Source organism: Glossina fuscipes, unplaced genomic scaffold, assembly GCF_014805625.2.
Source record: "Glossina fuscipes isolate IAEA_lab_2018 unplaced genomic scaffold, Yale_Gfus_2 197, whole genome shotgun sequence".
Taxonomy (NCBI): domain Eukaryota; kingdom Metazoa; phylum Arthropoda; class Insecta; order Diptera; family Glossinidae; genus Glossina; species Glossina fuscipes.
Genome location: NW_023998540.1, coordinates 4,632 through 16,699, shown reverse-complemented (window position 1 = coordinate 16,699; position 12,068 = coordinate 4,632). Strand labels below are relative to the sequence as shown.

The 12,068-nt window shown below is 33.8% G+C and overlaps 1 protein-coding gene across 1 annotated transcript in view; it reads left to right on the top strand.

Annotated features, from left to right (window-relative positions):
* Positions 1–11,842, top strand: part of LOC119641922 (fatty-acid amide hydrolase 2-A) — a 29,876-nt gene extending 18,034 nt beyond the window's left edge. The window contains exon 4 of the mRNA XM_038040838.1: positions 10,217–11,842. Coding sequence (XP_037896766.1) covers positions 10,217–11,620 — 1,404 coding nt within the window. The 3' untranslated portion in view covers positions 11,621–11,842. The remainder of the gene's footprint in view (positions 1–10,216) is intronic.
* The last annotated feature ends 226 nt before the right edge of the window (positions 11,843–12,068 follow it).

Sequence of the window (12,068 nt, the reverse complement as noted above, 5' to 3'; positions counted from 1 at the left end):
TATCTCAAGTCTTTCTGGGTATTGCATATCCGCACAAAGTTAATATACTCTTCTACCATAAGGCGTGTAGGGTATGAGAACAGCAGAATATGCTTTCATAAAATGAACGGTCATCCCTGCTTCGTTCAACTGCCTATTATTTATTATCTATTTATTGACGTTCATTGCCGCATTTAATCACAAATAAATTTTTTAATTGCTTTCGAATGTTTAAATGTACAAATCTGTAAAATTCTTCAAAACTTTTTATGAACGTTTCTGATATGTACGAACGATCTTAATGAGTTTTACACGTGAAAAGATTTTAATTTCGAGAAGAAATTCTAAACACTTTTGATAGCTGCCAATAATTATATTAAATTACTTATTAAGAAGATGGAGGCACGCTTCCCATGCGTGACAAATAATGATGTTTGTAATGATACCTTAATTTTTATTAACAAGAGGCTATAATAACAGGGTTAAATTGAGAAAAACTTCATTATCGAATTAAAAAGGTCTCTACCTGATTGATGGTTATCTTTCATTTCCTCTATCTGATGTAGCAAGCTCCTTCCAAGCCATCCATGCATTCGGTTAAAAGAAATCAAAAAAATGAAAGACGTACTTCAGCGCATAGTCAGCGCATGTTGCCTGTGCTGTATACTAAAGATGAACTTAATTTGTAAATATTGAAAAGCGAGTTACGAGTAAAAATCCTTTATTCACTAGTGACGATAAATACCAGGCATTCGCACGAAGAGAGGAAAAAATCTCTTTATCTTCACTATGTTCGATATTCGTTAGACACCATTACTTTAATTGTAGAAAGAAAAATTTATACTAAAAATTCTTTATAAATATTTCAAGTTGGAATAAGATGATGCTTGGACTTGGACGCATGTCAATTCATTCATCCATTTTATGGCTAAAAGTCCGACAATCGTAAAAGTTAAGGTAGAAAATTGACTCATATGTTCGCAGTGTAAACTGGTAGACGAAAGTGCACACCATCGACAACTAAACATTCTTAAATACCTATACAGTTATAAATTAGGGTACAGATCGATTTAAAATTTAGTGCTTGATCCCGTACGAGAATGGAGGGTGGAGAGACAATGAATGCATACAGATGCTCATTTTCTTACATTCCCTCTTAAACCTCTTATATTAGCTAAAGTCATTCAAACGTTTGAAGAATCCGTAATGCGTTGAAGGTGCTCGTAAAAAGATTTAACTCATAAATTAGATTAGATTTCTATTTCATTTAACAATCTCAAGAGTACAATAAAAAAGTATTCGTAAAATTTCGACTTAACCTACCAGGACCGGCTTAAGATCATGAATGCACAAATAATCACTTTATCGCACGCTTGCTTTAAATTACTTTTTCTTTTTTTTGTTTTATGAAAAAAAAAAAAAAAAAAAAAAAGAAACGTGTTTACCTTTATTAGATGTTTGAAATTAAAGTCAATCATTGATTTCAGTTTTCAGTTGAGCAACCTGACAACTTGCATTCTTAATACAGCCACAGATCATTCCGTTGACAATAAATTTGAGTTATCTCCATCTCTTTCGCTCTTTAATTTTTTGCTTAATTTTCTTAGCATATAATGTTTTCGCTACTATTTTATTCGCATGGGCATTACATTTACGTTTATACAATATTTATAACAATTAAAATAAATTGCTGCTCATTTCATTGTTTCCAATTGATTCAATTGATTACAATAACAATAAAGTAAACGAATTCCTTTTAATTATACGCGCTGTTTTTTGCTGATCACCGAAATTCTATGCTCTTGAAATTGTTTTTCTAAGGAAATCTGAAATGCGCTTGTCATCATTACGTTAGCTAATGCTTGCAAGTTACAGAGTGTTACAGAGAAAAGAAAAAAAAAAAAAACAAAAAAACAGATGAAATTATCTTTATGAGTGGCAAAGTAGACACATTGTATGGATAATTATTAAATATTAAAGTAACCGGATAATGAACGCCAGACAACAGAAGAACGCTTTTGATATATCATTCAATAAGTTCGCAGGCACACCATTAACTCATACACGCCAGCATTCGCATTCGTATGTATATACACACACATACATATATATATATATATATATATGTATATTTCTAGATACCTTGAAATGAAATGTGCCAAAGCCATTGGCTTTCTAAATCCTTTGTACGACACGCAACAAGTAAGGCGGTACGAATATAATTGCATACCATTTAGAGTGGGTTAGCGTTTCCAGTTTTAGTTACAGTTAGAATTCGAATAAAATTTGCAAACAAAATTAGGATTAGAACTAGATATGGACATATGGGACAAGGCTTTGTCTGCCACGATAGTATTTCTAATGGTCAGCTGGATGCTGAAAATGGACTTTTTGCAGATAAAAGATAACGGCAATAGTAGCACCACAACGATTATGTAATGGATGCAATCAGCAAAGGAAGGTTAAATTCTCATTTCAATGTTTCTCTTAATTAGTTGTCATTTTTTGGCTTTTTCTTCCTCTTCATTCAAGGCCGGTTAGCGATTTTAGAAATATACTTACAGTTAAAGCTAGTATTAATTTTTGTATTATAGCTAACGTTAGTGTCAATGCTAGAATTAAAGTTAGGATTACAGTTAGGGATAGAAATGGATTTATGATTAAGCTTTAAAATTGCAGTTAGAGTAAGAGCTAGAATGAGGTTTGAATTAAAGTAAAATTTACATGTAGAATCGGGATCAGAGTTAGAGTTAGAATTGCGGTTGGAATAATAATTGAAATTAGAGTTAGTGTTGGATTTAGACTCAAAATTGTACTTAAAGTTGAAACTAAAATTTGGGTCATACTCAGAGTTACAGATAACTCTAGACTTAAAGCTGAAGTTATATTTAAATTAGGATTGTATTTAAAGCCGAAACTTAAATTTGGATATTAAACTTGTAGCCGCCGCAGCTGATACAATTCTCAAAAACTTTCCATGCGAGATTTAGTTGATATATTGACCAAAGGATGCTGTAAACTTTCACCCCAGCAAGATGTGGTTGACCTGTTCTACTACTAAATAACTTCTTCCAAATTTTAGCGGTTACGTATAATTGATAAAGAAAAAAATAAAAAATTAATGAACATTACCTTTGCGGAAAAGTGTTTGCATCAAAATTTCGGTAAAATTGTACGTATATGCCAGGAAAGCCATTTAGACCATTTGCCCGACATGCTATTCCATACATAACCCTATTCTATATATATAGCGGTTTTTTTTTTTTTGTAGGAAATAATAGCAAAAATTGTTTCAAATGTCTCTGCACCGTTTTTATCTTTTCCTCGTTACTTTCTATATTGAGCTCTCTCTTTTTATATCTTTTCGATATTTAAATAAGAAAAATCAGTACATTTTTCTTGCGTAGACACTTCCACATCTCACTTTCGTTCTTTCCGTGCAACGAGCTTGAGTTGGCCTCAAAGCAGACTACCAACTCAATGCTGAAGGTTGATGTTGCAAGCGAAATGGCAAATTTAGTATACGTTTACTCTTTGCTCGTGATGGGTATAAAAAATCTTGATGTTATTTTGCTTGGAGCAACTTACGTAGTTTATTCACTTTATGACTCAATGAATTACAAATGTGTTCATGAATTTTTATTAAAGTACATTTAAATTGACTTTGACTCTTTTCACATAGTTGTTTATATATATATATATATATGTATATATACTTATGTTTATATATATATACATACATATATATATATATATATATATGTATATATATATGTATATATATTCAAGCCGCTTGAGAGAAATGAAGCAGTCAAGCTGGCTTCAGTTGACAACGAAATTGGTTAAGCCTCTATCATATAACATCAAGGTCTTTTGTATCTCTTTTGATTTCCCAACATATATTTATTCTTTCCTTTTTTGCGTTCTTCGTACTTCGTTTAGACAATCCCATGAAATATCGTAAAATATCATAAAAACTTCATAACGCCATTTAATTGTTTGGGAATTTTAGTCGTTTAATAATAAAATAAACTAATTAAATTTATTACATCCGCTATCACACAATAAATGATTAGAATAAACATTTTGTTTTAAAAGTTAATTAAACTAAATATTATATGAAACGTTTTAGTTAACGACTATTTCCTACAAGCATTTATAGCATGCACCTCTCATCGAGTTTGATTTTCAAAGACTCACTTCCTTCATTATCTATAAATTCCATATGTTTCGTTGTCTTACCAAATTGAGTTTTATTGCTTATACTCATAGACAATCAATCTCTTAAGACCCTATACAAGCATTACTTATCATCTCGCTGCACTTAAGCAATCCGGATGAGCTTAAATTGATCTCAAATGATTTTCAATGAAATGGTATCGTCGTCAAAGCAAAGCTTAGTTTTGCCCTTGCTCAAGCGTATGTAAAGTTGATGCTACTGAATTGTTTCACACGTTTCGCTAAAAATCGCGTACAATAGTCTGGCGCTAAAGTCCATTTAAAGAACAAGCTTCGTTTCGCAAACTCTCTTTTATAAAATACTTTTCATCTCAATCAAGTCACGTAATATTGATAACAATCACTTGTAACGATGAGAACACTTAAGGATTTATGTCACTTATATGTATACCATATACGAGATGTGTTCAAAAAAACGATGAGTTTTCAACATTCATGGAGTTAATTTCGATTTTACCTAAAGAGTCATAACTGATGAGAAATGAGATTTGGGTATATGGTTATGACGTCACAGCCAGAAGCCAACCATTCCAATGCAAGCGACCTGAAGGGCCAGGACCGAAAGAAGCACGCCAAGTTCGTCAAACGTCAAGGTTGTGCTCATTTTTTTCTTCGATTACAATGACGTGGTAATCATTTTCTGGGCAAAAACAACACCGAAATCATGCTTCAGCCATCGTATTCGTCGAACTTGCGTTTCTGCGACATTTTCCTCTTCTTAAAACTGAATGGGCCAAAGAAAGCATAGAGTTTTGCCACGATTAAGAAGATGAAGACCGCATCGCTGGAAGAGCTCAAGGTCATATCAAAAAGCGCGTAACAGAAATGCTTCGCGAATTAGAAAAAGCTCAAGACAAAGTGTATCGTCTCTAAGGGAGATTACTTTAAAAGGGACAAAATAGATATTGATGGACCACAAAAAGATTTTTCGAGAAAATTTTTTTTTTTCTCCTGAATGCACCTCCTATATGTATATGTGCATATAAATGACGTGCTCGAAAAAAAATCTCTTTAATTGGTTTGTGTTTCCGAAAAAAAATGTTCATTTTTTTACTCGTGCACACGCTTGAGATCTTATGTAATACATATATATGTAAGCACGCTTTTATGCTCATAAAATTAATATATATGTGTATATATTACAACACTTCAACATGATTAAGGTTAATTAACTTAACTTTTAAATGAAGAGTCACAGTTGCGGCAAACAACACTTAACTTATTCCAGCGAATAAAAAAAGTTTCTGAGCAAGAGAAACCTCTGAAAAAAGCAATAAAAGCCCTTCACCAAGTCCTGAAAAGTTGGCATATTTTTGCTTGTACTTAAATATGATACGGCAATAAAACAAAACATATTCTTCCATGCCACTGCGGATGGGTAGCATAAAACTGCTGTAAAGCAAAGAATAAAATGCAAATAATCGAGATTAAAAAAAGAAAAAAATCAAATATTAGTCAAGGATATGTGGTTTTTGTAGTTTTTTCTAACTTTCAATTTCTCTTATGGCTTAGCACAGATCGTTAAGAAAGCTTTCTTGATTATGGCTAGCGTTCATCTGAAAGAAAGATGTAGAGGAAATTTTTATTGACCTTATCCTGGAGTTTACTGTCTTTGCATTCCCCGATGTGGAGCAAAGAAGAATAAAAGAAATTTCTATTTATTTGCTTAACCTATGGAAATATGCAAAAATGTCCTCTTTTGAAGGCCTGTGACATTTCGCATCTTTTAAAGGATGTCAGGAAATTTTCCTTTACAACATTAAGGAGTAAGCGGTGAGAAAACGTAAAGGTATTCGGAGACGTGTTCACACAGTTATTTTGTTAATGAAATACATTTTTTTCCTTTTTGATAAGTTAATTAATGTTAAGTAACGTCATTGATCACAAACCTATGATAAACAAGTTTCACGGTCATGGCTGGAAACCGTTTACTCTCTTAAGTTGTGTATGTAAAAGAATCATATTCACTTGTAGTTCAATCTCCCTCCATAGTCGCCAACTTTTTCTTAAAACGAAACTTAAAAAAAAAAAACAAACAAAGATAGAACAGCGTGAAAACACTATAAACGGCTATGTCTTATCATTAAGTACCCTACATCGCTTGCGGTAATAGAATTATTCGTTAGAATAAGAATAACTACGGGAAGCGGCCGGAAAAAGCAACCCGATCCGAAACTAGCGTCTGTCGTGGGGCCGAAACAGACCGGTCTGGCGAATTATATAAAAATATCTCAAAACTTGAGACATGCAATACGAACACAAGATGAAACGAGAGACAGACGGACAGTCAAACTGAGATCGATCCTTATAAAAAGAGAGAGAGTGGGTATATTTCATGTCTGTGTAGCATAACTGATGCAACACACATCACATCTGTTGTCGATTGGGTGAGTTGCAGATGACCGAAGAATAATTTTTAGTATTCTGGAATGTTGATTGAGAGCCGTCGCTTTCAATTTCCATTTAGATACTATGTATATCTATGTAAGGTCTGTTAACAACATTTTTATCCATGTACCGACGTTCTTATTTACAAGTAATGGAGAAAAAACCTAATACGGGTCTGCTTTAAGAAAAATTTCCTATCACTTTATATTATATTGTGAGCGTATTCTTTGACCGATCTAAACCATTTTCAGTATCGATCTGCTTGCAAGAACGATTTCATAGGTTTTTAAGAACCCTGCGAACATAGCCCGACGAACAATGGTTAAAATCAAATCGAAATTTTACTCTAATCAAAAATATGTGCATCTCTAGGGTTCAAAACTTCCTATGATTGGTTTTAGAGTCCAAAGCTGTTTTTAATTTCTCAGTTCCGTATACACATTAAAATTCTCTGCGTAAGTGCATTCACGATTACCATCCTGTGTTGACAAAGTAATTTAATTTTTTCTTTTTATATCGAGTTTAAAAGATTCGCTCATGACCGAATATAATTTTGTTACTAATTTAAATCTATTCCGGCATCTTTTTGCGAATGGCTTCACGCAAACGTCGCATAATAACATTCCTTGCCAACAACTTCGCTCTGCGGAACGAGTTCATAGTACACTCCACCACAACAATCGAAGGAAACCGTTGACCTCACCTTGATTTTTGAGTGACTTTGGCGCACTTTTTCCGTCTTGGCTCACTTTTTGCAGAACATATACTCGATTCATCGGTTGTTTTCGGGTCGCAAACGTAGGTCTACGTCTCAGCTCCGCTAATAATGCATTGTGAAAAGTAAAGTATGTTGTATGTCGTACAAAATCAAGCGCAGCTGAAGCACTAATGACGTGACGTGAAATTTGACACATATTTCCGTCACAATGTCTCAATTTAGAAGGAAAATATTTCTGACATCCGATAAACTCGCGCAATTTAACTTCATTATTGACCTTACTCTCGGTCACAGTATTGCGCTAACGTTAAAATTAAACTAAAAAATAATAAAGCGAGCAAAATGCTTATAATGACGAAATGTGCACACGACGACGCAAGAATACTAACATCGCTCAATCAAGATCGACTAACTAAACTGATCTTTATTCCAAATCGTTTTTCTTATTCAGCACTAACGCGCAATAGTGGTAAACGGATCTCTATTTAGACACGTATACGAAGCCTTTTGATATTCAATATTAAATCGGTCCTCAAGAATTGTGCACAAAAAAAGTAAAATCAGTAAACCTGTAAACTGTCTGATCTATACATATTTAAGTCGAAGGGGCCTATAAAAGTTTCTTTATCAGTATTAAGTAACGAAAGTTAGTTGGCTTTTTTCTTGTCTCTGCTTCGCACTTAATTACCCGGGAAAGATGTGTTTGATTCGATTCTAAGTAGAGCGGTGAAATCGTAAGTAATTGAATATGAGAGCGGGAGCGGTCTGATTGTTTTTGTTTGCTATATCTTTCATACAAAGATCGTTTTGAACATCTTCGTAAAGTTAGATAGGTATTGCATATAAATAAATTATAAACAGTGTGCCAAGTATTTCTGGCATTTTTATATTTTTCGCACAATTAAGTATACATTTGTATCTTTGAAAGGCGGGGATAATGAAAACAAAAGAAAAGCAACACAAAAAAACCCAAGAAACGAATGTTAATTAGTTGCAATGAACTTGAAGTTCAAATCGAAGTAAAAGGCGCGATGGTAAGAGCATACACGGTTTGAGAAAAAACAAAAATTAAATAAATATTTTTTTTTGAATAAAAATGAATTTTATCAAAAGAAATTAAAAATTGTTAACTAATAAAAAGAAGGCACAAAAAACAAAAAAACAATTAAGAAAATTATATTCGATCGTGACCGAATCTTTTATGCCCTTCAGCGTTATTCTAGGAGAGACGAAAAAAAGAGAAAAGAACTCAACCGGGTGCTGATGATTTTTTTTATTTTCAAAATAAAAGTATTTGTCGCATAGGCGTATGGGTGTTGTAGGCGTGTCCTTTAAAAAGTTTGGGGCACTTCGTTTTCGCTAACGTGAGAATCTTTACCACAGATATTACACAGTTGGGCACACGGACGGATAGACAGATGAACAGACGGACATGTTTACATGTATTTCAATTTTGAAATTGGCCAAGAAATCGTATACTTTATTGGGTTTTCGAAGTTTGTTTCTGCGCGCTATAAAGCTCTTCGTGCAAAATCGATCCAAGGTGTATAAACTTGGAAACCCTTTCTACATTTAGGTTATTACTTAACAGAGTGCCATTTGCATATGGAGTTTAAGCTTGACTTACAACCATAAATTTGGTTTCGCTAATATTTGTGTTTAACCTAAAGTAATTACATTAGTCATCCACAGCTTGAAACATCGTCTGCAGATCCTGCATATTAAATACTAGGATAGTTGCATTGTCCGCAAAGCGGTTGTTATTGATGAATTGCCCATTGATCGTAATGCTCCCTTGGCGAATCTCTGAAGGAATATAATTTGTTCTTACATCGCTACCGCGGACTTTTGCTGTTTGTCTCCAATACTAATTTTTGATGCATCATACCCTGGCCCAGACTCAAAACAAGAAATGTTTCAGGCGCAAGCATTGCGATATCAGCTAACATATATATGAAGACTGTGTGCAGTAAATGTGAACTTGGCTATGAAAAAATGCAATTAATAGAAGATAGAATAGATAAGAATTTTTAGCAGATTTTCCTATAAAAAATGTGAGGCATATTTCCAGATATACTTCAACATTTTCACATGCAAATCATATTTTTGGACATATGAAAACAACGAGAATTGAATAAAAATTGTAATTACGTTAGTATTGATATTAAATTAAATAAAGTCAATTTACTCCAAGAGACAAGCGACGGACGCATACATCTTAAATTTACTCAAAATTCTACGCTATTAAGTTTTAAAGACGCAAAGCCAAATAACGAAACATGGAGAGAGTCTTTTCCCGTTAATTTACATAAAAACGATTATTAGTGCAGTAAAAAGTGGAGTTTCATATAATGGTAACGACTAACCGAAGAACAAAATTCGTCCAAATTTTTCATAAAAATTAACAGAATCGGTCTGAGTGGCCGAAGGCAAAGATTCTCGACTAGCATCTCAATGGTCGTAAATTCGAATCTCAAGTGCGATACAGTTTTTAATAAAGCCGATAGCCTCAATTAGATGCCAGTACTTTAAGAATTTAATCTTAAAATTTATTTCTCTGGCTAACTCAATAATAATGAGAATCCTTTTGACTGTATAAGTAATTATGCTAAAACTTTGCGTGTAATATTTTTACATGTATGGCTCATGCATATATTCACACACACAGCATAAATGCAGCCAAGGATTTTATATATACCAGTATAAAAGTTACTTGCACGCTCCTTTTACCGTAATTGCTAGTTAATGATTTTATTTTATAAAAAAGTTGAAAATAATATGTTTTTGCGATTTTTATTACAATTACGTGCAAACAAACACTTCAAAAATAACAATAAACCGATTAATATTAATTTATTGTTATTGGTGTTGTTTTTGTTTTATAATTTTTAGGTCACAAGCGGGGAAGTGGTAGAGGCATACATAGAACGATGCAAACAAGTAAATCCGTTGATAAATGCGATCGTACAGGACCGTTTCGAGGAGGCTTTAGACGAAGCTCGCGAAGTTGATCGCCTAATCAGTTTGGGTCTTACTACCGAAGAGGAAATGGAAGAGAACACTCCGTTATTGGGTGTACCAGTTACCGTTAAGGAGAGTATAGCAGTAAAAGGATTAACGAATCAGGCAGGTCGAGTCTTTAAAACGCCACAGATAGCGAAATCAGATGCTCCGGTGGTTGAACAAATTAAAAGATACGGCGGTATAGTTTTACTAGTATCTAATACTCCGGAATTGTGCTTAATGTGGGAGACTTATAATAACGTTACCGGTCAAACGAGAAATCCATACGATTTGAAACGTACACCGGGTGGTTCGTCGGGTGGAGAAGCAGCACTGCTGGCCAGTGGAGCTTCCTTGTTGGGTTTAACGTCGGACATTGGAGGCTCGTCGCGATTACCCGCTATGTTTAGCGGTATTTGGGGTCATAAGCCGACGCCATATGCTGTTTCATTTAAGGGTCATCATCCAACTTCAGATTTTCCTAAATGGGGTGACTTTTTCACTATCGCACCTATGACTCGTTATGCCAAAGATTTACCGTTATTATTGCGTTGTATGGTCGATCCAAACGGTCCTAAATTGACTTTGGACAAAGAGGTAACCATGAGCGGCATACGTTTCTTCTTCATGGATAACGATGGTCCATCGGGCATGATGAGACCCTTAAGTCGTGACTTGCATGCGGCCATTAATCGTGTGGCTAACGATTTTAATGCGAAACGTGTAAATATAAGGAAAATGAAATGGTCTCTAGACATATCTTTATCAGCCATGTTGACAATGAAAAATATTGAGACTATTTATCATAAAACCGAGGAAGGTCAACGACCAAAAACTGTTTGCACCGAAACAGTTAAATATTTCTTTGGCTGCTCGGACAGTATTCTGCCTTCGGTGATATTCGGTCATTTACAGAACTTTATGAAAATTATACCCAATTCACGTCATAAGCATTTGGCGACCATTATCGAAGCCTTAAAGACTGAATTCAAAGAACTATTAGGCAATGATGGCGTTTTCCTTTATCCAACCTTCCCAAATACGGCGCATCAGCATTATCGCATCTATCATAAACTGTTAGAGCCCATGTACATGGCTATATTTAATACATTGGGTTTACCGGTGACAAATTGTATGATCGGTTTAGATCGAAGGCGTTTACCGATGGGTATACAAGTGGTAGCTAATCCGGGCCAAGATCATTTATGCTTAGCGGTGGCTCGAGAAATAGAAAAACGTTATGGCGGTTGGGTGAGACCACCATCTGAAGAAAGTAGTAGACGTCCCGAATAGACATGTATGGAAAATCTTTACTTTTAATTTCTTTTTTGTTGTTGTTTCGTTTATACGTATACATACAAATAGAGGCGTGCATATTATGTTCATAAAACATGTTGAATCACACATCACATTTTTACTTTTAGTTTTCATTATTATTTCCAATCTATTTTATGCGAAGAAAACATTATCATTAAAGTAAACAAATGTAAAATAATTGTTAATATATGTATGTGTAAGTCTTTTATATAAATAGAAACTCAAATAGATTAAATAAAATTATATATATATGTATATATATATATATATACAACATATATATAGCATTGTCAATTGTATACAATAATATTCATCTAGCTTAGCATTAACGTCATGTAAAGTGGATTCGTCTCATGGCGACGTCAAATTTCCTTTAGTTTGTTGTAAATTGTATATAAACTGAATTAACGGTGTATATAAACAT